Source organism: Crotalus tigris, unplaced genomic scaffold (assembly GCF_016545835.1).
Source record: "Crotalus tigris isolate CLP2741 ecotype Arizona unplaced genomic scaffold, ASM1654583v1 scf7180000019759.570773, whole genome shotgun sequence".
Taxonomy (NCBI): domain Eukaryota; kingdom Metazoa; phylum Chordata; class Lepidosauria; order Squamata; family Viperidae; genus Crotalus; species Crotalus tigris.
In genome coordinates, this window is record NW_024097699.1 from 283,660 (window position 1) to 308,580 (window position 24,921).

Genomic DNA, 24,921 nt, shown 5'->3' on the forward strand with positions numbered 1-24,921 from the left:
CTTTGGGGAAGAGAAGGGCAGGTAAAGACGCGCCATGGTGGGATTCGCGGGCGGGCAGAGCCCGTCGCCCAAAGAGGACCAGAGGGAGGACTCCGCTTTTGCAGAACGGCTGCTGGACACCGTCCTCAGTTCCCTGTATGACTTCGGTGGGTGAGGAGCTGTGCGATCTTGAATCTGACTTTTCCCCGGGACCATAGGTTTCGGTTTTGGTAAGGATACCGAAAGAGTCCTTACTCTTGTCGTGGGATCCCTGCTCCCCTTCTTTCCCATTCCGGATTCCTAGCCATCTTCTGCTCCCCATACTGTACTAACAATATTTATACGGGGCAAGGGCCTGGTGCAGTGAGATGGATGCTGGAAACAAGGTAAAAATGAAATCTTGAAGAGGTGGGAAGGCTTCACGTGTTATAGTTGTATTGATGGTTTTAGTTCTTTAAGTCAAGGTGAAGGGATCCGAAACGCCCACTTTCCGGCCATTGAAACCAACCAGTCTTGATTAAACCCATAAATCCTAGTGGGCTTTCAAGCAACAAGATATTTTATGGGATCTATCTTTTACTCATTCAGGGCAGAAACCCTGAATACTTAGCAATACTTCCAATATTGGTTCCAATACTTACTTACCCCAAGATCCTAATTTCGGCTTCTTGGCAGTTCTACATATGCAAATTATTTTTGAAGAAGCCAAACATACCATTACTGTTTTCATGTTTAGTACTCAGTGATCTGTGGATAGATAATAATGGGATACAGTAGGTAAATTGTTCAGCATATTTAGCTCTGTATAGATCCCCTTTAAGTTCTTATGGAAAGTTCTGTGCTCTTCATTGTTCCAATGTTGCATCTAGGCTCTAAAATATTTTTAAACAAATGAAAATGTTCAACTGTAGAATAAGTCTGTTAAGGTATTTAGCTAAAATTTAAACACAATAACATAAATACAAAATTATACATATTTAAATATGTATAAATAAAAAGTCTCATTGAGTTCAATTTTTATTTTATTTATTAAATTTATATGCCTCCCATCTCGCTATTCAGAGCAACTCTGGGTGGTTTATAATATAATTTTAAAACAATTTTAAATATAAGAATTAAATACAGATTCCCAATACATCAGTTCCTAGCGAGTACAGAAAAATGCTTCGGCTTTTATGGCAACAGTACGGAGTTGCTTTCCATTGTGTTCTTTCAGGATGCTTTTTAATTTAGCCTAGAAATTTCCTGATATTCTCTCATAAAAATAATAACCAGGTCCAAGTTCGCTTAGCTTAAAAAAGTTCAGCCAAGGACAACAAGATGGCATCTGCTATGATTTATGTATTTATGAGTTCATACTGGTACAAATGTGTGAAATGTAAACATCAGTATACATGGCATCCATGATAGTACTTGTGAAAACATTCTGCATAAAAGTAAAATCTATCACCTGTGCTATCCAGATCAATCTGCCAAATTGTTCCCAGTAGATAACTTAAACGTTATCTTACCAGAATCAAGAATTTTCTAACAATATGTAAGAGCTTATAAGAAGTATATTTAAAAAGAAAACAAAATGATTTAGCATGATTTGTGAAAAAAATGTGTTGGAAAAGATACAAAAATAGAAAATTATTAAATCATAGAACAAATCAGTCCCAAATTCTTATTTGAGTGCAAATGATGAGGCTCAAACTATAATTCTCTGGGCGCATTATGTGAAGACTCGGTTCCCTTCAGAAGTCTATATGGGAAAAGTGAAAAGAAAGAAAGAAAAAAGAGACAGACAGGCAACAAGGTGATGGACTTGATTACTGCACCAAAGAATGCACCAGTATAAGATCTAACGAGCTAGACTGAGGACAGATCATTGTAGAGAAAATCTTACTTACGTGGTTGATAACACTTGAAGTTATACTGGTAGCACTTAATACTCTAATTTTGTGAATATGAACATTGAATTCTGATGCTGCCCAGTTCTGAGCATAAGATAAAGTGTGTACATTGCTACCCATTTAAGTGAGAGATGTTTTGTATGATTTTTATTTGTTAAAAGTAAAGCATCCAGTATAATTTAAATTTCCAAAAAATAGGATATTTAGATCCTTCTGGGTTGAATGGAACAAAGAGATGAACATATTTGCTTTTGACCTATAGGTGAATCACCACCAGAGAAATGCAAAAAGAAAAGGAACAAGAAAAGACACTCTCAACAGATAACATCAACCCATACTGTATCACTTGTCAATCCTGAACTTGGTACATCTTCTTTGGGCAAGAGAAAAAATGTGTCCAACTTCTTTGACAATCTAAAAGATGAACTGGCAAGTGTTGATCAGAAAAAATGTGTCTCGGGTTCCAGTTCCCCTAATCCACTCCCATTCGAAAGTACCCAAGAAGAAAAGGCAACACAGGTTGAAGTTGTGACATTCCACGGTCGACACAAAAAGAAGATAGCTAAACTTGAAATTCCTGGAAGTGATGACTTAAAGGTAAGGCATTCATATTTAATTCCCTCATGTTTGGAAGCAGAACATTCAGTTCATAAAAGAGATTTCTCAAAAATAATTGCAAATTACCTTGAAAACATTACTGGTCTGCCTACCTACATTATCACCATATGACTAAAGAGAAAGAGAAGACTTTTCATTTTGTGAATTAACTCTGGTCATTTAGGAATTAATTTAGTTGGCTAAGTAAATTAATATTTACAAGCTTCTTTTAATGAATAGGAATTCTTCATAACAAAATGTTCTTAAATATATTCAGTATTAAAATTATATCACGTTTAATTGCAAGGTGAGATAGGAATAAGCATTTTGCCACAACACACACGGACTCTTTGCTCTTCTCTTTGTAAGATGAGTAGTGATATCAGGATGGGTAAAGGTAAAGGTTTCCCCTGTCCAATTGTGCCCAACTTTATTCATCTCCATATCTTAGCTTGAAAGAGCCAGTGTTGTCCGAAGACATTTCCATGAGGTACCTGGAACATTGTTATCTTCCCACCTAAATGATACTTATTTATCTGCTCACATTTGCATGCTTTTAAACTTCTAGGTAGGGGCAAGTAAAGGTAGCTCACCCTGTTGTGTGGCACTTGGGTATTGATCCCGGCTGTCAGTTCAGCACTCCCCGACATAAAAATACTCCTGATTAATTCATAGCTTTTCATTTTATTTGAGCTTGAGATGTTGTACAAGGGAAATAAGAGGTCCATATATTAATTCAACTTTGACTTGACCTACCCAGACTAATCTATGGAAATCCACATGACCACCCAGACAGTAACAAAATGTTTATGAATCTTTTTGCTACCATTTCTTGACTAAATGAATTTTTGCAGCCTAGATCTGGTAGCCCTAAATAATTCTAAATAATTTTCTTTAGAAAAAGCTCAGTTACTAGAAATAAATTTCCACATTAGACAAAGTAGGAGACTATGATTAGCTTGTGCTTTCAAATAAGATGCCTAAGTGGATGAAACCATACTCAAATTTCAAACAAAATTTGTTCAAACCAGACCATTCAGCAGAGCTTACTGGACTTATGCAGAAAATAGCAGTTGTGGAAAACTGAAATAAAATTTAATTGGAATTCTATAATAGTCTTCTTTTATATTTTGTGATCACTATCCTGGAACCGTGTTCAGATGATGGAAATTATAATTGGGTCAGGTTAATGTGGTTCTACTTCATTTCTCACTGTTTCTAGCCTATTCTTTCCCAGTATCTATTTTAAATCTAGAACTACTACATGGAATTCACCTGTTACAAAACTGGTTTGGGACTGACTCACAAAGAGATAGTTCAGTAGAATTTCAAGGCTACTGTTGTTGCCAAATACCAGTATTTCAAAAGAATTAAGCAAGAGCCAAATGATTTAATTACCAAATTTTAATATCAGCTTCTAAGGTTCAGACAAGTTTTTAAAATTATATTTATTAAGAATTTTACATTGAATAAAACTGAATAAAAGACTAATCAAAAGAAGAAAATAAAAAAAAGTAAGTGCAAAATATGAAAAAGAAAGAAAATCCAAATTTTAGAAATATAATGTATGAATGACTTCTGACCTTTTTGACAGATAATTACAATTTTATTATCGAGTTTTATACTCAGGTGTTTAAGGCTTTGGAGCACTAATTCACATTATATAAATATTCCAAAAAGGATTATAAAAAGAATAGAATTTAGAGGGAATAATAATTAAAATCCTATAGACAAATATATTTCTCCATTGCGATGGCTGTTAAAGATTTGTTTAATCCATGTCAATTTACTGACTATAGAATCACATGTTTAATAATTTATATAACATGTTGACAATCATTAGAGGTTTACACGATAAAACAATAGTCTTATCTTAAGACCATAGAAGTAAGTAGGTGTTAATGATGAGTATGACTTAGTACCTATCCTGATGCAAAACTGATCAAGGTAATTAGTCTTGTTTTAAAATAAATAAACGCATTTCTATAGCCAACAAGAAACACTGATTAGGAACACTTAAACACAGCCTGTATGAACAACAACAGAACTGAGGCCAGCAATACATTCCGTTCAACGATACAATAAGAGCGACAAAAAAAGAAAAATCAACCCTCCTTCCTCCGCAGTATATTGCACCATCGTAATAACACTTGCACAATGCACACGTTTGCATTTGGCAATCTTTTGAAAAAGAAGCACAACACGATCACAGTTTTTTTCATTCGCACCCAAGAAATGTAACCTCTCTAAAGCAAACAGTTTAAATACACTAAAATCTATCCTTTCAGTCTATCAGACCGAAAGGAAACAGTTTTCTTCTTAAATCCAAAATCATCCTCAGTCTTACTTACTCTTACTTACATAGCACTCGCCAGCTTTCTCTTGCTTTGAGTGCTGTGGCTAATGGCAAAAAGATTGAAAGTATTGCCTGTTTTATTGCCTAACATGCTACGTCTTTGTGGCTTAGAGCAGGGGTTCCCAACCCCCGGTCCGTGGACCGCAGCATGCCAGCAACCGGTCCGCACAAACAAGCAAAGCCCCATCTGCGAGATGCAGGCAGCACATAAAACCACGCACCCTCCGCTCTGCGGAAAAACCTCCCCAGAACCGGTCCCTGGTGCCCAAAAGGTTGAGGACCTCTGGCTTAGAGAACTTAAAAAGAAGCCACCATAAGCCAGTCCAAACATGTGAAACAACATGATATTAAATGCCCCATGTTCTGAGTTATGGGCATCTGCTTCCCCCTCAGATATTTAGGGTGGTCAGGAGGAGGCAATTCAGTTGATTTTGTTCCTTTTTAGTTTAACTCTGGTACCTTGTTACGTCCAAACAAAGGGCAACAGTTTGTCTTCAGTGCAATTACAGGTGATCCTCACCTTAGAACCATTCATTCGGTGACTATTTGAAGTTACAATGGTACTCAAAGAAGTGACTTACAACTGTTCCTCACACTTACGATCGTCACAGCTTCCCCAGGACCATGTGATCAAAATTTGGGGCAGCGGCAACCAGCATGTATTTAATGATGGTTGCAGCATCCTGGGGAGGGGGGGTGGCATGTGATCACCCTTTGCAATCTTCCTAGCTGGCTTCTGACCAGCAAAATCAATGGGGGAAGCCAGACTCACTTAACGACCACATGATTCACTTAACAACTGCAGTGATTCCCTTAACAACCCCAGCAAAAAAAAAATGGGGCCTGGCTCACTTAACCACTGCCTTGCTTAGCAATCAAAATTCTGACCTCAATTGTCCTAACTCAAGGATCACCTGCAGTTTTTTTAAATTGAAAAAAAAATGGTTTGAAAAAAAAAAGCCCCTCAGCTGAATGCATTTTTGTTGTTCCAATAGTTCACCCCGCAAAAAGCCTGCAGTTCAGTCAAAATGTTCCCATCATGGAAAAGCCATTTTTCGCAGATTTTTCTGCGTATCTCCCATGTACTGGAGAGGAAATTGATCTTGAGGTATATTTTCTTTTTTCTCTGTTCTACCAGCAGAAACAGCCTGCTGTATCGGAAGTTTTCCTGCAGTTTTCTCTAAGAAGGGTTTATTCTAGATCCAGCTTGTATAGCATGATACTGCTATGTTTGAAGTGACAAAGTTAAGACTAGTTATTTACTCGGAAGACTAAACCTCTGGTTCCGGTGTCCGATCCAGATTGGATCCTGCAAGATTAGTTATGGTTATATTGTCCTCACAGTATCTGTTATAGTTATATAGTCCTCAGAGTATCTCTGAGAAAGGGAAATGAGCACGTGCTAATGAATATTTTATTGATAATGCTGATAAAGTGATGAAATACTAACACTTTAAATGCTAATACCAGATTTCTGGATGTAATTAGGGCCAGTATCTGTGTTCTCATCCTGTTTGGTGTCACATCATAATTGCTAAACAAGTTGCCTCTTTTTGATCAGATTTGGCATAGGCTGGGTCTGTACCAGCTATTTAGTACACTTGAGATTTCCTTTAGTTTGGGGCATAGCTAATTGAATAGCTATCACCTGAACTGAGCATTGTGCAAAGATTTTGATAAGAGTAAGGCTCTCCTCCAACATTCAGAGATCTAGTTAGTTCATTTTTTCACACCGTGCTGTACAACTCTCAGTTATAATAAGATGTTGCTAAAAGTGGATGCCTTCAAATCAGTCTTGATTCCTGGGGAATGGCTGGACAAGTCCCTGAAATTTTCTCAGCAGCATTTATCAGAAGTGGTTAGATATTGTCTCCTTCCTGGGGCTGAGAGAGAATGACTGGCTTTGTGCTTAAGGTGGAATTAGAATTCAAATTTCCCATTTCTTGCCTAGTGGTTAATTGTTACACCAAGCTGATTTACGTAATGAGAATAAAACGGAATCTATATCAGGATTGTTAATCTCTCCATTTTTTTCTTTAGGTCCACACTCTTAAATTCTATTTACATGATGTGTAAGTTTTCATGGGGAAAATCAAGGCTTTTGCATACATAATTGCATATTAGTTTCTTCATTTTTCAGCAGACAAGCTAATATTTTTAGTTTTCCGAGTGGCAGGTGTTAAAAGGCATAGTTCTACAAATTTAACAGCATGTACTTTTCCAGTTCATTAAAATAAAATTTATGGCCGTGTTTCCACGAAAATAAGACCTATCCCCAAAATAAGCTCTAGCGTGATTTTTATGCATGCGTCTAATATAAGCCCAAAATAAGCCCTAATTAAGAGCCTGCCTACTCCATCCCACCAGCTGGTTGCTTGCTGAAGCAACAGAACAGGAAAGTGGGCATCGCACCCGTGCCACTGCCACACTTCCACTTACCTTAGGGTTCCCACAGCCAGGCCACTCCCTGCTCAGTGACCTGGCTGCCCGCCCGCCTCTTCCCTTTCACTCCCCTCTTGAGCTGGACTGCCATGCTACAGAGAATGGGTTGGGGAGGCTCAGTCCCCTTACCTGGTACCCCTCCGCTGTTTTAGAGCCAGGGGAGAATGACGGTGAAAGGCTCTGCCACTGCTGTCAACAGCCATATCTGCTGCGGGAGAGGCTTTCTTCAGTCCTGGTTGCCCCCGCTTCTCTTCGCAGATCACCTGCCCAGCAGCAGCCTCCTCCTTCTCCTCCGCCAACTCTCCCTTGACTTGCATATTTCTCTGGCAGCACTCCATCACCGTTACCGGGGAAAACAGGGAGAGGGGGCAGCTTTTGCTGTGGGGCTGACTGAAGTTTTTACACCAGATAAATGCGGGTCTCCGGAGATAGACCCCAAAGAGCGACTTAAGGACACCTAAAGGCACTGACTTCCCTAAAAGTAAAGGGGAGGGCGGAGTAAGCCGCCTGAGGCAGAGGCAGAGGTGGAAAACTGCTGCAGGGTGGTCGGTTTCACCCATCACCATCCAGGAACAAAATTTCTCCAGCAGCCCTAAGAAGCGTCGGTTGCCAGGGTCGCGCTTACTTGCACGAAGCTTCCTCCGTCCAAGCGGGAAAGGGAGAAAGGCAGCTTACGGTAGATTCCTTCACCTCCCTGGGTGTCCTGAAGTCTTCCTCCCTCCCTCCCTCCCTCCCTCCCTCCCTCCCTCCCTCGCCTCCTTCTGCCTGCCACACTCTTTCCTTTTGTAAGCAGACAAATCTTCCAGTCTCCCTCTGGGCAAAAAGTGTTTGGGTGCCTATGGGACGCTTGGAAACAGAGCCATTCGCTTCATTTACAAGTGCCCCATAGATGCCCAAACACTTTTCACCCAAATAGAGAACTGACAGTGACTGGAAGTTTCATCTGCTTGCAATAGGAAAAAGTTGGCAGGAGGAGGGAGATGGCAGGGAAGGCTTGCACCACCCAGTCTTTCGGCTTCCCCCACCTGTCTGCGCCGTTCTCCTCCTCGCCTGAAGGCATGTTCCCCAGCACTATCCTCACCTCCCGGGGGTCTGCCCTGGGAAGTCCTGTAAGCCATAGTGGCTGTGGGCAAACAGACGGTGGAAGGGAGTAGGCAGGCAGCCACAAAACAAGACAACCCCTGAAAATAAGCCCTAATTAATCTTTTGGTCCAAAAAATATATATAAGACCTGGTCTTATTTTTGGCAAACATGGTACATGCTTTACAACCTTCTTGTTTAAATTCTTAAGTTCTATAAGCTTAAATTCTTACTCTTCATGTAAGGGTTACAACTTTTTATCGGGAAAATTTAGCATACAAGAGGTACCAAACAAAGTATTAAAAGTAATATTTGTGGACACCCTATTTAAATTTTTAAGATCCATAGTAAGTCTATTGTGCATGTTCAAAAGTCTCATTAAATTCATTGAGATTTATTGTCAGAGATAAATCTATAATAGTAGCATTGATGAGTTTCTTTAAATAATGTAGTTTTCTATCTTAAGAGTTCTGTAACTATCATTATATTCAAAACATCTTGCTCTAACAACATTATACATTATACTTATTTGAAAAATCTTATTTAATAGCAAAACATACTATTTTATGTTTTAAATTGTATCTAGGCAAAAATGACTGCTGAAGAACCATGTATGGATAGCCAAGAATTTAACTTGGAAAAAGTAAGTTGATGTATGTTTAAAGGTATGCATGCAACATGAAGTCTGATGGAGAGAAATAGAATTGTCCCGTGATCATAAGATCATTAACCAGGTCCTAAACCCACCAGGTTTCCCCCCCCCCATAAACCAGACTTTCTACAACTATTTAGAAAGGTTTGCAATATTTTAAGACTGAAATCAGAGCTATATGCTCAGGGACTTCTTATTAAATCCTTGACATTAGAGAGTTTCCCAATGGCAAATCTATCACATGCTTCTACTTTCTTAACATTCCCCAAATGAACAAAGATAGGGACACCTATCTGTATCTGAAATGGATGAACTGTCATGTCAAAAAATCTGGATAGAAACCAGAAATTCTGCAAAGAATACTCCAGAAAAAGGAATTCTAATCCCTGCTGGACCGCCATGTGGCCTGTCTTCACATCCAATATCTATCCAATACACAGAAAGTTCCTGAGCTTCAAATATCAGGATGCCCACTAGTAAAAGGACCTTTCATTCAACCTGTCATCCCTTCCCAGGGTGTTCAGGTGATGATTACCATGATTTTATAACGAAAACTCAATTTGTGGTTTTTTTTGGTGGGGGGGAAGCAAGGAATTCTGGGAGTTGAAGTCCACAAGTCATAAAGTGGCCAAGGTTGTGGATCCCTGATCTAAGTAACTTAAATAATGCAAATGATATAAAAAGGGCTATCATGCAGAATATACACTATGTCCATATTGTATCAGTTTGTCGATTGTTCGGGACTGAAGTCTGAAATAACGTTTTGTCAGTTAACATGAATCTGACGACTGTTGACTAACAAAAATCCGTCAAGTTTCACTTGTCTGTGAAAATAGGTACAGAACACTTCTGTTTATGCAACATGATGACATGATGTGTTATGCAATTCCTCAGATGCATTTCTTATGAAACATCAGCTTGTATGCTTATGTTTCTTGGAAAGCAGAATTATAAAAGACCCCCCAAAATATTTAATTTTATTTGCAATATTTTAGGCCCGGTTGGAAGTACACCGGCTTGGAATTACAGGATTTACAAAGAAAGAACAGAGAGCTTTGGAGCAAGAACGTGCTATCATGTTGGGGGCAAAGGTATGATACTTTTTTTGTGAGTCGAGAGGTGATTTACAAAAGAGGAGATTTTATCCTTAAAGCTTTCCCTCTGCCAAACCCTTTGGCTGTTTTTTTTTTTCCAAATGGAGGGAAAATGGCAGGGTTAACGTGTGGGAGAGCGTTGAAATTTCAGAAGTAAATTGTAAATGAACAATGTAGCTATTCTTCATCCAGAATTTCTGTATTAAATTCCTTTTAAATTTCAAAACTGGTACTACTGAATATACTTGAGTATAAGCCAACTCTTGAATTTTTAATCGAAGTATGAAAAATGTATCACTCATAGGTAAAGCAACACACATTTTTCATGGTATTTTAGTTAACAATCTAAGGGTTGGCTTATTTATTATGGTACTTTAAATTATGGTACTTTAAAATACTTTTTAGAAGTATTGCCATATATACCTGACAGTTAGAACAATTAACCAGTGGAACAACCTGCCTCCAGAAGCGGTGAATGCTCCAACACTGGAGGTTTTTAAGAAAAGACTGGACAGCCAGGCAGGGTTTCTTGCGTGAGCAGGGGGTTGGACTAGATGACCTCCAAGGTCCCTTCCAACTTTACTATTATTATTATAAGCTGATCCACAGATTTCAAACCTGAATTTTAGGGGTGTATTGCACTTGAAATTTTTGCCTTATACACTAATATATATGGTAACTCCTAATAGGTAAATGTGAGTTGTTGTATAATTGTTCAAAAATGTTGCTTTTGTATTGAACATATTTAGAAATCTTATGTAATACAGCTTTTTGCTTTTTGAATTTGTACTGCCAGCAATGCAGTCACATCAAGAGTTAAGAAATAAGGAATGTGGTCTTTGCTTTTCTGTCAAACATTGTCTACATAAATGTTGTCTCAAAGCTACTGAAAGAAATGAGAATAGTGATTATGAATCACTAATCAGTTCATAAATAGTCATACTCCCAAAGAACATAGGCTATATCATTGAAAAGGTTTATTTTAACCACATTTCTATTGAAAGAATCAAATTAAATTATGTTAGCATTTAAAGAACCATCATTATACACGAGTGTGTTATCACTATGAACTTTTCTCTCTCTTTTTGGTGTATTTTTCACAAATTTCTGAAATGAGTTATTAAACTCTTATTGCAGCCTTCAAAAAAGGAATATGTGAACTACAAAATTCTTCAAGAGCAAATCAAAGAAAAACAAGCAGCAAAGAAGAAAGAAAATATGACGGTTTGTGTGTAATATTTCATATAAAAATAAAATGTAAAATCAAGTAGGAAAGCTCTGTTATAATGGTTTCCAGTAAGACCTGGCTGTACAAGAAATTAGAACAACAGATTGAAGTCAGTCTCCATTGCATGTGGGAAATGTATTTGATTTATGTAAAATGTGATATATGTCCAATTAGAATATTCCTGGTCCTATTCCTATTTTCATTAACAGGAAAATAAATCTGATTCTCTCAAGAGGAGAAAAAAGACAGGACATGAAGAGAGGTGAGCCAAGATTTCAATCTTATATAAACAAGGTGTAATAAATTGGATTTATTTTTGTATTTGTTTTGGTTGTACTTACTAAGCCTTTTTCACATCTAGTGCTAAACAATACCGTAGTTTTGGCATTAAATGACTGAGCCTTTAGCCTCTTTTTTTTCTGTGTGTGAAGTGTAAGAAGAAATAATTATGTTTGTCATTGGATGGGTTTCAGCAAATATAAAATAGTTTGGTTTTAGAAGCAATAGGAATCTCTTGATAGTTTGAAACTTTTCAGGATAAAATGTCAAAACAATTGTTATGATTGATATATATATATATTTAAAATATAATTGCCAAACTCTAGAAAAAGGTATAGATTCATTTGTTATGTGTGTGTGTATTTATATATATGTATATATATATATGTATGTGTATATATATATATATATATATGTATGTGTGTGTGTGTGTGTGTGTGTGTGTGTGTGTGTGTGTGTATATATATATATATATATACACACACACACACACATACATACATACATACATACATGTTTTGTTTTTAAAAAACAGAAAATCCAAGAAGACAATAAAACAGAACATATTACCAACAGGACGGTTGGGAAAATTTAAAAATGGAACTTTAATTCTTCAAAGTTGTGACATAAGAAAGATCAAATCTTCCAAGTTGAATAAATGAACTTATGTTGAACACAGAATAAGATGAACAAACTGTGTAACAAAATAACTCTTTTTTTAAAAAAAATAAATAAAGTCATTTAAAGATTTCATTTGTGAACTGAATTTAATAGTGAATTATTGATTATTGTGCAATAAGGAGAAATCCATCTGAACACTAAATTTTGCAAATGTTACTTGAATTGCATAATTGTTTACCACTGAACTGGTTACCAACATATATGCTGAAGAGTTCGTCAGAAAGTTTTACACTGAAAATAATATGTACCAAAAATATTACGATTAATTGCTCTGAATTCATTATATTTTCTGCTGCTCATTTCTATGAATGTTCTATGGGAAATAACAGTTCCAATATTACTCTTAGGATGACTCTTTAGGCTTAATTTGGATTCCTTTATGATGCGATGATCCATTTTTAAAACTTTGCCTACAGCTTTAATCTTTAGGAAAATATTAATATTTAGTATTTCATTGAAGATCAAATAGTCCTCTCCACACTGAAAAGGTCTTCTTTGCATCTTCAAATGCTGCCCACATTTCTGTTTCATTTATAACATTATAATATTTCATGCTAGGACAATCAGTTTGGTGTAGTGGTGAAGGTTTTGGTCTAGAAACCAGGAGATTGTGAGTTCTAGTCCTGCCTTAGGCATGAAAGCTGGTGTGTGACTTTGGGACAGTCACTCCCTCTCTCAGCCAAACCCACCTCACAAGGATGTTGTTGTTGGGAACATAGGAGGCAGGACTATTAGGTATGTTCACTGCCTTGAGTTATATATTTTAAAAAATGGGACAAATATATAATAACAACATTTCTCTTTAATGAGCTCTAAGTAGAATTGTATTGGTGTCTGTTCTCCCCAGAATAGTAGATGGCCAGAACAAAATCTAAACTTGATTTAATTTTTATAGGCTTATTGTCCAGTTAAGTATTTAATAATTTTTCCTTGCTGACTCATTAAAAATATAATTTGATAATGGCATATGGAGTTCTCAATGGGAGGATTATTGCCAAGTCTTTTGAGTCCCAAGGTGATGTATGTTGCCCAGGCTGCAAATTAACTCAGAAAAAAAGGCTTTTTTTTTTCCTGCTTTGAACCATCTCAAAGAAAAAAGGTAAACAACGTTTCGCAGAAGAGAAAGTTTTTTTTAATATATATATATTCTGCAAATCTGTTAAAGTGCGCAATACTTAAGGGAATAAATGCTTTAACAGGACACCGTTGACTCAGATGTGCATCCTCTTAAATAGTTATTTATTGGTGGAAAACAGAAATGTTACTCATTTTGAATATTACATGCTGCCTTTAGTGCTTCAGTGCTCTTTGGCTATGATAAAAGTTCAACATCTAAACAAAAAACAGATTATATCAACCTTTTTTGCAACTGTTTTATAAGGTAGTAGAGAATAGGATCTTAAGAAACATTTTTGTTATTTCTGTATGCCAAATGTTTCTGCAGTGGTGGTTCAAAAGTAGCCTCAAGTCTGTCATCAAGGAGATCTTTGAAAGCTCTTTACAGAGGATCACCCATATTATAAATCAGCTGGGGACTAAAAGATACAAATCATGCAGATGATATTAAAAAAGACACAATTAGGTGTAGAAAATTATCAACCCACTGTGACAACTTCACAAATATTGGACAATAAATCTAACACCAGCTTTTATTATGATGATGGTCTGAATATAATCCTTTCAGCGCAATTGAAACGAGAGTGCCAAGTAAATTCATAATTTTAAAGAGATGTCAAGTTCAGAATTTTTTTCTTCATGGATACTAACAAGGTTGAGAATTCTTCAAGAAAAAAAGATATGATAAACGTCTTAAGAGAAGATTTTATTCTATGAGGAAGTGCCCCAAGCCAATCTACAACTTTTAACAGAACAACTTTGGGTCTTTTTTTTTTTCATGGGTATTAACAAGGTTGAAAATTTCTTGAAAAAAAGAGACTTGACAGACATTCCTGAGAAAAAAGACTTTATTCTATGAAGATAAGCTGGAGGGAGTAACTTAAATTTAATGATTTAATTAGTTAGGATGGATTTTTATATGTGTTGAAAGAAAGCTCTAAGGTAGTTTTGTATTTATAAAATGAGTTTGTAAATGTATGTTTTCTGTCCTATGTAACATTGAATAATTCCCAAAGTTTGTAAAATATTATTGATCAAATTTGAAAATAATAGAAGAAAAAGATTTTAGTCCATGAGGATAAATTTGAGGGAGATTTAAATCCAATGAGCTAATTGGAGTCAATTGGATTTTTATTGGTGTGATATATATAAGTGAATGAAAGCTTTAATGTAGTTTTGGGTTTTAAATGAAGTTCTTTTTCTCCCTTTATATATAGTATTTGAGTAATTTTTAATGTTTGTAAAATATCATTAAATGTGAACTTTAAAGTATATATGTTAAGAGGAAGTTTAAAAAGGAAAAAAAAGTTTACAGTTTTAAAAGCTAGAAATGTTTAACCCCTCTAGGGTTAAAAAATATCTGAAATAATACAAGGAATTCTTTTAATATAAATTTGACAGTTTATAAAGACTAATGAGTAAACAGAAACATACTATTTCCTGCAGCAAGGAGAAGTAGAGATGGTTAAATTGATTCTTTTATTCAAAGAAGAGAATATATTTAATTTTGTTTCTATTTGTAAATTGCTTTCAGATTTTGTGCTTGCAGTGGGAAAAAATGAAACTTTATTTTGTTTTTGTTGATTAGTTAGGTTTGTTGTTATAGAAATGGCTAGTATATACTGTTGTGTAAAAGTAATAAGTTCAGGTTGTTATGTTGTTATCTTTTATTGTGCTAAAGAGAGTTGGAAGTCGGTGCCTTTTTCTTTCTTTTTCCCTTTTTACTCCATATTTTCTTTTTCTCCGCCCCCCAGTTTTCTATTACTTTTTAAAATTTCTCTATTTTCTACTTTGATAAACTAATACAAACGTATTTTTAAAAAGTAACCAGGTTAACTTGTCTGCCAAAGAGTAAAATATGTTGGTTTTCCATAGAAAAGATGCATAATCTTCAGTGTAATCTAGATCTCACATTGGACCTGAAGGTATAGAATTCCTCCATCATTTATGTAACTCTCAAAAATATTTCATCATTTGAGACTTGTAATTTGGGGAAAGTATTCAGTGTTGTTCTTCTAAATATGATATTATATATCGTTTTTGTATCTCTATTCCAGGAATTTGGGCAGGAAATGACTTGACCACGTTTTTGTTTTTTCTCCAAATCAAGATCACAATCACTTCATGCTTAAACCAGGGGTTTTTCAGAGTGGAAATACTTTTTTTAGTGGAATCATATCAGGAGCTTTACAGGCAATTGGTTTGGGCTGCAAAAACAAGGCAATGGCTGCTAAGAAATTTGAATTTTCTGTATCTCTTTGTGGCCATCTAGTGGTTGTTTGTCACAGCTCCAGATCTGGTCGCCTAACATCACCCCTTCCTTTGTGACATTCTTTTGGGACTTGAAACAAAAATCCAACTTAGTGGTTTTCAAGATTTCATAGGAATTGTGCTTGTGTTGTTCCTCAGAAGCTTCTCAGGGGACCTATTTACTCAAAGCTGACTTGTTCTCTCTGGGATGTTTCTTCTAGGGCAGGAAATCTGTTCACACTGTAAAATTATATGGGACATATCTCAGTAGTAGAGCATGCTTTAAATGTAAAAGATCCCATGTTTTATTCTTTATCCCTCCATTGAGAAGGGATGCTGGTGAAGTAAATAATGCATTCAGTAGAGAAATATATGATCTAAGAGCTTCTGCTTCCTTCGTGTTGGCTGAGGAATTCTGGGAAGTGAAGTCCATGCATCTAAAAGTTGCCAAAATTGAGAAATGCTAGTCTAGATGCTTTGGGAAGACTACACAATTGCAATTCTATCTAAGCAAAAAATAATAATAATAAGTGAGACAATGTCTTTGGATTTGTTGGCAGTGTAGTAAGAATTTATTTTAACTCTGTAAAACAGTGTAAACTTATACTTCATGTTTTCAAAAAGGTAGTACATAAACATTTGAGACAATAGGACAAAAACATTTTGCTTCCAATTCAAAAAATACAAACTTTGCTACAGGTAAAAAATTAGAAAAAAATTGATTTTTTTTTTCTGAACTCCTTTCTTAATCTGGTGACATAGAAGATGTACATTCCACCAGATCTAAGGATATAAACAAAACATATTGTGATTAGGGGTGACAGCTAGTGCAAACAATGTTTTTCTTACTTAACCAGACTTTAACATAACGTGTGACTTTCTTTTCTTTTTTTTGTTTTGCCAACATTTAAGTTAACATCTTCCATGCTTTTATAACTTGAGAAAAAACAGCATTTCTACCTCATGCATTAATTCTAGAACATTGTCATCATACCATGTTTCTGGGCTGTGCTTCCGTTCACTATATTTTACAACATTATATTTTTATTGACAGTATTTATGTAACACAGGGTTAGGAACACTTGTGAAACTCCAAGAGGAATCCTGCTTTTTTAATATTGAAGTTAAAAAGACATCCTTTAGCTTGACCATCTTCCAACAAAAACATTTATAAGGACAAAGCCAACCTTATGGCTTTCTGCCATTTATGATCAAAACCCCGTTACCCTTGAAAACCAGCTATTGATGCTACTTTCTAAGTACTTTCTATCAAACCAGTGAATCTCTGGTGTATAAGGGGGAAAAAATGAACCATACTGTAAGGTGGAATCTTCCCACCTGGTCACTTCCCATCATACTTCCCTGAGACAGATTAGGTGAGTGCAGCAATCCAAGCAAGAGTTTGACAGGTCAGGAGCAAATGCTTGGCATCCCATGAATGAACTTTTCAAAACAGTGGGGGTCAGCTGAATAAAACATTATTGGCTGGGTGCACACAATGCATTGAGTCAAAACCAAACGAGCCATGGTTTGACCTAATGGAACGTGGAAACCCAATCAGGAATGACTTTTTCTTCCTGTGCGAAAGGGAAATGGATGATAAATCCTGAAATTAGGGCATTTTAGGAGATACTGTTCTATGAATCAGATTTTCCCAATTGACTGTTTTTAGGCAATTATACCAGTATCTGACCTTAGTACCACTTGTTCTAGTGCTACATTCCTAGGGCTGATCATGACTGACTTATGTATACTTGATTCGCCCTCTCTGTTATTACATGATGCTGATCATGAGTACATGAGAACCGAACTATATGAGGGTTAAAAAAAAAACATTTTGTAACGTAAATGTAGAGAGTTCATATAGTCTACTGTAATTAAATCCTGGTTGCAAACATGAGTCCTTCTTTACCCACCGAAACCATTTTTACCCACCAATGAATTATGTGGATAAAATTTATTCTATCTGCTTATTCTAGCTCTTGCACTTTTTTCACACCAAATGGCTTATGGTTAGGGTTATCAGTTGGTGGATGGCCTCTGCAAATTTATGTATGCTGTAATCACAGCAAGGATATCACAGTAATCTGTTATTATCTATGGTGAGCAAACCATTTTGTATAGCAGATTTTTAACACTTGGGGTGGTCAAAAGAGGAACAAGAGAGTATGAATAAATGAAATACATAATTAAATTCATTCAGATTTTGGAATGAAAGCACAAGTAATTTGTCCAAGTGTTCTCAGGAATTTTGAAGAAGCCCTGATATGATTATTTCACCCTAAATTTCTATATCACTTCACTGTTCTCTTTAATTTTCAATATTGTCAATAAAAATAGGTAATTGCTTAAAACAACACCAATAATGAGCCACATTTTCTGTTGTTTTTTTCAAATTGATTCACTCTCTTAAATGGAAAAAACAGGTTATAAAGTTATTTTAATACTATGTTCTGTTTCTTTTTTTATATATTAATGCCACCATTTTCTATTTAGGGCTTTGGAAAGTTAAGAGAAAGCCATAATAAAGCTTCTTTAAGCTGGACCAAAACCTTGTCCTACTAGCTATCATCAGCTTCACGATCAAACTGCAAAAATCCTAAATCAGACTTTTGTTTACTTCTGTTCCACACCTTGAACATTAACAGCAAAACTAGAAGTGCAGGAATTGCAAGAATGCAATTAATATATATGTCATTTATTACACATATCAATTTTGTAATTTTGGGATTATGGAAGGTGGGAGGATATAACTCTTTCCTTCTTCATCATGACTGAAATCAAAATGACAGCCCTGGAGCTTCTGTTTTTGTACATTCATCAGTGCTACTGAAGTGTCCTCAAAAATATTAAAAGCCTTTTCAGGATGGTTATGTCTAAGGAAGAGGAAAAAACTAACAAACAAATAAACCAACAAACCACTCTCCACATCTTCATTGGTTTCAAGGCTATTCAAGCTTTCTCTATTTACACAATAAATTATGGGGCATCATAATGATAAAATCTTCTACTTCATGAGGGGGCCCATTTTTTGTGGTTCCTGACCCATTCTCCCTTGAAGAGGATCTGCAATGGACTTTTGTGTGAAGGCCTCAGCATGGAGCATGGCTTCATGTGTTACATTGCAAGTGGAATGGAGAATTACCAGGCATCCGTCACACAAAGAGGACCACTAGACCGAGACATGCATGGTCCAGGCCAGCTGTGTTTGTATACAACTGAATCAGTCTGATTGCAACAGTAACCATAATGCAGTGTCTTGAATTGCAGTGCATAACTCCATCTCTCTAAATAGTGGCCATATTAAAAGCAGATGGAAAAAATAGAACAGCGCATTTCCTCATGCTCTACACATCTAAGTAGGTTGAAAACCAAGTACTTCTTTTCTTTTTTGCTGAAGACATTTAAAAAAATCTACAACACTACAATGGAACTTGACCACTGATCAATAACAGACTACTTAACTACGTTACAATGCATTATTTACACTTAAGATGATAGATATGCATACATTAATACATTACATGTGTAATATGAAATAGTAATGTCTCCTCTTAAACTCTGTTAATAACTTAATAGCTACAACCCTACACAAAATTAGGCACACTTACTGAAATCTATGGTCCTAAGTATACCTATTTGATGGATCATGGCCTTTCTATTTTTTTATTTTGCGGTGGGGATTGGCATTTTCTTTATTCTGTTTTCACCTGGCCAGCTCAATTTTCATGCAGAACAGAATAAGCCATGCAACCCCACTGTTCTTTTACCCTAAAAAGAATGTTTTTTTTTTTTTTCACTCCCAACATCAGACTAAATGAAAGAGTCAGACAAAATTACATTAACAAAACTTCAGGGTTTTCTGTTTTAATCTTTGAATAGAAAAACCACTGAGCAACTGCATAGTTCTCTGACATGTTATGTCATAATTATTTTCCAAATTAGTTGCAAAAATATTACAGGAAACAAATTTGTCATGGAACAGAACGAGCTAAAGAAAGAATGAGAAATGATCATTCTCTATTCTTAACAGTGGTATGTTATGAGTTAAGGATGTCAGTTCATCTTTCTCTCTCTTAATGAAAAAGAATCTAAAGTTGTGGTTGTAGAATTTAAGGCTTTTTTAAAAGCACTAAAAAGTGGCTTTGGTCTTCAAGCCCCTTCTTATTTACCACTAAATCCTCTGTAATGTTTGTGTAATCCTAACAAATACACAAAATTTCTTCTTGCTATGTTTGATCGCAATCTATAGGGGAACAGCAGGCATATAGGGGAACTCAATAGAACAGAAAGATTAACTCTTTTCTCTGAGATTATCAAGGATGTAATTCTCATACTACTCTACTGCCCAGTCCTATTGTCTCTCTAAAGCCATATTGACATGTCTTTTGGCCTAAACCAGGGGTAGGGAACCTTGGCTCTTTTATGACTTGTGGACTTCAACTCCCAGTATTCCTGGGTCAGCATGGCTGGTTCAGGAATTCTGGGTATTGAAATCCACAAGTCATAAAAGAGCCAAGGTTCCCTACCCCTGGCCTAAACCATCTAAAGAGATTCAGCTTACAATTAAAGTGCATTGTTGCATTTTACGTTACGAATGAAGACCTACTTGTCTCTTTAATATTAATGTAAGAATACTAAGTATGCATTTAACAATGTAAGAAAAGAGATAGATCACGGGGGATCTTTATAACATGACAAAATAGCATGGCCAACTGAACCACATACACACATGCATTGTATTTTGGTTGATGGGTGGATATCATACCTGAACCAAATATATAAAAGAACAAGACTTTCCAAACTTGTTGTAACAACATTTTTCATTTCTGCATGATTTTGAACCTCACACTTGCAAAATATAGCCTCGGGACATTCAACCAAGAGCCTCAGTATGCCATTTTATCTGCTGTGGCAAAGTCTCACTCATATATTTCCTCAATAGCCATCCAACTGCTTAGATTCTACAAAGCCACATGAAAAAAATCAAAAGAAAGCAAGAAAAAAAGAGGGAAAAGCAGCATGGTTCTATGGTAGTAGTAGCTGTGGGAGATAGTATCTGGGTATGTTTCCCTGGTCAGATCCAGAGAAACAAAGTACAGACTCACTGAAGTAAACAGAAAACAATTGATACCGTCCAAGCCTGCCCAGTCTGCTATCATAATTCCTCCCTACACATACATACCTGGATAAATAAATTTGAAGGTGGCAATCTTGCTAAATTTATTTATTTATTTTCAGATGATTTCCAGGGAGGAGACTTGTAAAATATCCTTATAAGAAATCTGGATTCATAATTAATTAACATTTGAATGAATTGTTTGTTCTTCATTATTATTAATTAAGAAAGTAATCCCAAAATGAATGAATAATCAATAAAAAATGTATGTTCATTAGGTAGGTCTCTGGTCTGTTTCCTGCCAAACAGATTGGCCCCAAACTAATTCAGGGAATATTAGCTTTGTTCATAGATATATTTAACTTTGTTACTAATACTTACTGGAATACATGGAAAATATATAAAGCAGAACTTTATCATCATTAAAAAAATAGCCCAAAGACATCAAGCTTTATTTATTTGCCAGAGATAACTTAGTCATTTATAAGCTATATTCCTTAGTCTTTCATTAGTGACAAATTTTGTAGAAGTAAAAATTTTTATTTTTACTTGGCTCCATCTAGATCAGAGCTTTTCAACCTTTTCACAGATTGTACCAGTTTTAGGGCATGACAATATTTGAGTACTACCAGTGCTTAGCAAGGTGTCAAAAACGTGATGACTAAAAAAGAGGGGGATTTGGGGTTTTACTGATCAGATTCATTTGTTGTTATAGAAATGGCTAGTTTATAATATTATGGAAAAGTAAAAAGTTGAGGTTCAATGTTAATGCTTCCTTCTACTGCAACAGATGAAGTCTGTTCTTTTTCCCTTCTCCCCCTCACTTTTTTCCCCTTTTTCCCTTCCCACTGTGTCCAACTATTTGCTTTTGTATTTTATTCTATAATCTAATAACATATTACAAACTGTAGAAAAAAAGGAAAAAAGTACCAGTTTTAATTTCTTTGGTGGCTGTTCCTTTGCTGAATCATTTTCCCTTTGCACTGACAAATGTATAATGAATTTATCTATATTTATTAATATGCACCACTACCAGCTAGCTCAGGTGTCTTCAAACTTGGCATTTTAATAATGGCTGGTTAAGGAATTCTGGGGGTTGAAGTCCACAGGTCTTAAAGTTGCTAAGTTTGTAGACCCCTGATCTAGCTGGATGGCCCTTCTTCCTCTCTCCCTTCTGAGCTCTCCTTCCACAGTGTAGTAAGAATGCACCCCCCAATCCCTTTCCTGTACCCTTAAAAACACAGGAATCAAGTGCAAAGCAAAAAAGGCTCACAAAATAAAGAAACACATAAACTCCAGTTTTTTTTCCCTTTAAGCTGCCTCAGGCGTGTCACGTGTCACCATGTTGCAACCGAGACTGAAAGGCTCTGGCAATTGCAAAAAGCTTTAGCCCTAAATTAAGCCTGTTTACTTTCAAAGAAAACTTTCTAAAAGCAAAAACAGATTCAAGATAAGGGGGTAAAACTAATTACATTTGTTTAAAGGGATTAAACCCATGGAAGTCAACACTTTGGACTCATTGCTAACCTAAAATACAGACTAAAATATTCCCAATAACCAAAGCACCAAACCGAGCCTCTGAATTACAGAAAGCTGTAAAAACTGTACAAAAATTCTTATGGTAACCCAATCAAGCTGCCAGCTGATCCAGAACTAAATAAACCCATCTCCTTTCTGACATGCTCATCTGCTGGCTTTTCATTTCATCAGCGCTGATTGTGTTTTCCTGGCTGGAGATTCTTCTATCAATAGCACTTCTTCTTCCCGGTCTCTGTTTCCTCCCTGCCTGCTGAGCTCTCCTTCTCTTTCCCTGTTGCCTTTTTTTCCTTTTCCTGCCCAAACCACCTCCTTTTATAGCCTCTTCTCTCCTCCCCCTCCTTTTTCTTCAGTTCACCTCCAGCTCCATGCTGCTTCCAAAAGCACCAATCATCTGGAGCCAATCAGCTGGCATCCTGCCGGCCCCTAGGGCTTCTGCCGAGCCCAGATAGTCCTGCAGCTGCAGCTGCCTCCCCCTCAGTGTAGCAAACTTTTCTAGGACAGTTGTATACCACCTGCCACATCGCAAAGTACCACAGGTTGGAAAGCCCTGGTCTAGATCTCTTACCCTATTACAAGTTGCTTTGATTTTATTATTTTAAATTCAATGTATTCAATTTAATATGGCCACCCACTTCAGAAAACTGAGCTGATCACCATCAATAAGATTGCGGTGTGTGTGTGTGTATGTGTGCAGGCGCATACACGAATATAAACCAGGAATAGTTTAACCATGGAACCCATGGTTCATTCCACAAGCTAAAGATGTCTGGACTCACACAACATGTTTGGCTTAGTGCATTGAATGATTTGGAGTTCATAGAAGCAGAATGAGTTCCTTGCCTAAAAAAATGTACTTCAAATATCACTGTTCTTCCTACCAAGCCTAGGTTTATACAAGGCATATTCACAGTGAATAAGGTCCATAATATGTGAAGTTGTTGAGGTAGGCCTGAAGCTGACTGTACTAAATATTAATAATTTTAAAATCCTGGACAAAGATAGTACTCATTTTAAGCAAGAAAAATGTTTTAAATGTCTCATCAATCAATCAATATTTAACAATTAAACCATTCAGAGAATCATTTCTGTACTTTACAAGAAAATACTTCCAGCCCATGCGTGACAGATTAATTTGAATATTCTTTCCTGCAATAGAAAGCATTTTTTCTAAAAGTTTTCCAATTAAAAGGGGGAAAATCATTCCAATTTCATTTGCTCTTCCCTCTATAAAAATTAACTTTGTCTAGTGCTTCTTGATTTATTGGAAACAAGCTGGAAAAAATAGTAAAGCTATTGCATAATTGTCCTAATATTTTCCCTCTTTTTATACAACCTTTTTCCAAGTTTTCATCACTGCCACATCAATTCCACAGGATATAGACAGAAGGAATGTTTGAATTCCAACTGCCAGCTTTTATATTATGGAAGAATTTTGATTCACATAAAAAGCATTTGTGTCATTATAGCAGCTGTATGGCAACGTAGCCTTCAAAACCTATTGCTGATGTACCAATGGCGATCGTAAAGTCACAAGTAATTCATATAACAGCCTCCACCTCAAAATGAAGAAACACCAACATTACTTCAAAACATTAACTTAATTAAGAATAACAATTAGGAGCCACGTATGAATTTTGGTGATCTGCCTAATTTCTTTGATTCTGAAAATCTGATCTAGATGTGCTGTGAAACACTTCCAACTGTGTCACAGCAACACAACACTGAATGTTTTATGGTGAGGTCTGCCCCATAATTAAAATGTCAAACAAGACAGAATATTTGATTTGGGCTTTAAAAAGTTATAGGGTCTAAATCAGTTAAGTAGAATCCTCTTAATGCTGTAATTTGGGCTGTAACATTCAGGTGCAGATAAGAAAATGGTTCTCTACAGAGAATATTCCTTATATACAGTTTATGAAACATCTCGGGAAAAGTTCTATCTAGACTAGGGGTTGGCAAACTTAAACACCCAAAGAGCCATTTGGACCTGTTACCCACAGAAAACACCGGGAGCCACAAAGCCCTGCTGCTTCCCCCCCCCCAGCACTCCACTGCTGCTGCTGCTTACCCCCACACACACACATGGAGCACCCTGCCGCTGCTTTCTCCCCCTACCTCCCCCACTCTGCTGCCACTTTTCCCTCCTACCTCCCCCACCTGTTGCTGCTTTTCTTCCTACCTCCCCCACGCGGAGCACCCTGCTGCTGCTGCTGCTGCTTTCTCATCCTAACTCCCCTGCACGGAACGCCCTGCTGCCGCTTTGTCCTCCTACCTCCCCCATGTGAAACGCTCTGCCACTGCTGCTTTCTCGTCCTACCTCCCCACGCGGAGTGCCCTGCCACAACTTTTTTTTTCTACCTCCCCCGTGCAGAGCGCCCTGCCACCGCTTTTCCCTCCTACCTCCCCTGCATGGAGCACCCTGCCACCACTTTTTCCATCTACCTCCCCCGTGTGGAGTGCCCTGCCGCCACTTTTTCCTTCCATCTCCCCTGCGCGGAGCACCCTGCCACTGCTGCTTTCTTGCTTTACCTCTCCAAGTGGAGCGCCCTGCTGCCGCTTTTCCCTCCTACCTCCCCCTCGCCAAGCACCCTGCCGCCACTTTTCCCTACCTCC

General features: G+C 36.7%; 1 protein-coding gene across 4 annotated transcripts in view; it reads left to right on the top strand.

Moving 5' to 3' along the window:
• CUNH1orf131 (chromosome unknown C1orf131 homolog) overlaps positions 1-24,921 on the top strand; it is a 27,780-nt gene continuing 2,859 nt past the window's right edge. The window contains exons 1-7 of one of the 4 annotated variants that reach the window (XM_039364428.1): positions 1-146; positions 2,137-2,471; positions 8,937-8,993; positions 9,998-10,093; positions 11,234-11,320; positions 11,534-11,586; positions 18,147-20,085. In XM_039364428.1, the coding sequence (XP_039220362.1) occupies positions 35-146; positions 2,137-2,471; positions 8,937-8,993; positions 9,998-10,093; positions 11,234-11,320; positions 11,534-11,586; positions 18,147-18,162 (756 nt within the window). In that variant the 5' untranslated portion in view covers positions 1-34 and the 3' untranslated portion in view covers positions 18,163-20,085. Of the gene's footprint in view, positions 147-2,136; positions 2,472-8,936; positions 8,994-9,997; positions 10,094-11,233; positions 11,321-11,533; positions 11,587-12,138; positions 12,357-15,457; positions 17,484-18,146; positions 20,086-24,921 lie in introns of those variants that run through there. The other 3 variants (XM_039364426.1, XM_039364425.1, XM_039364427.1) reach the window with 3 other exon arrangements.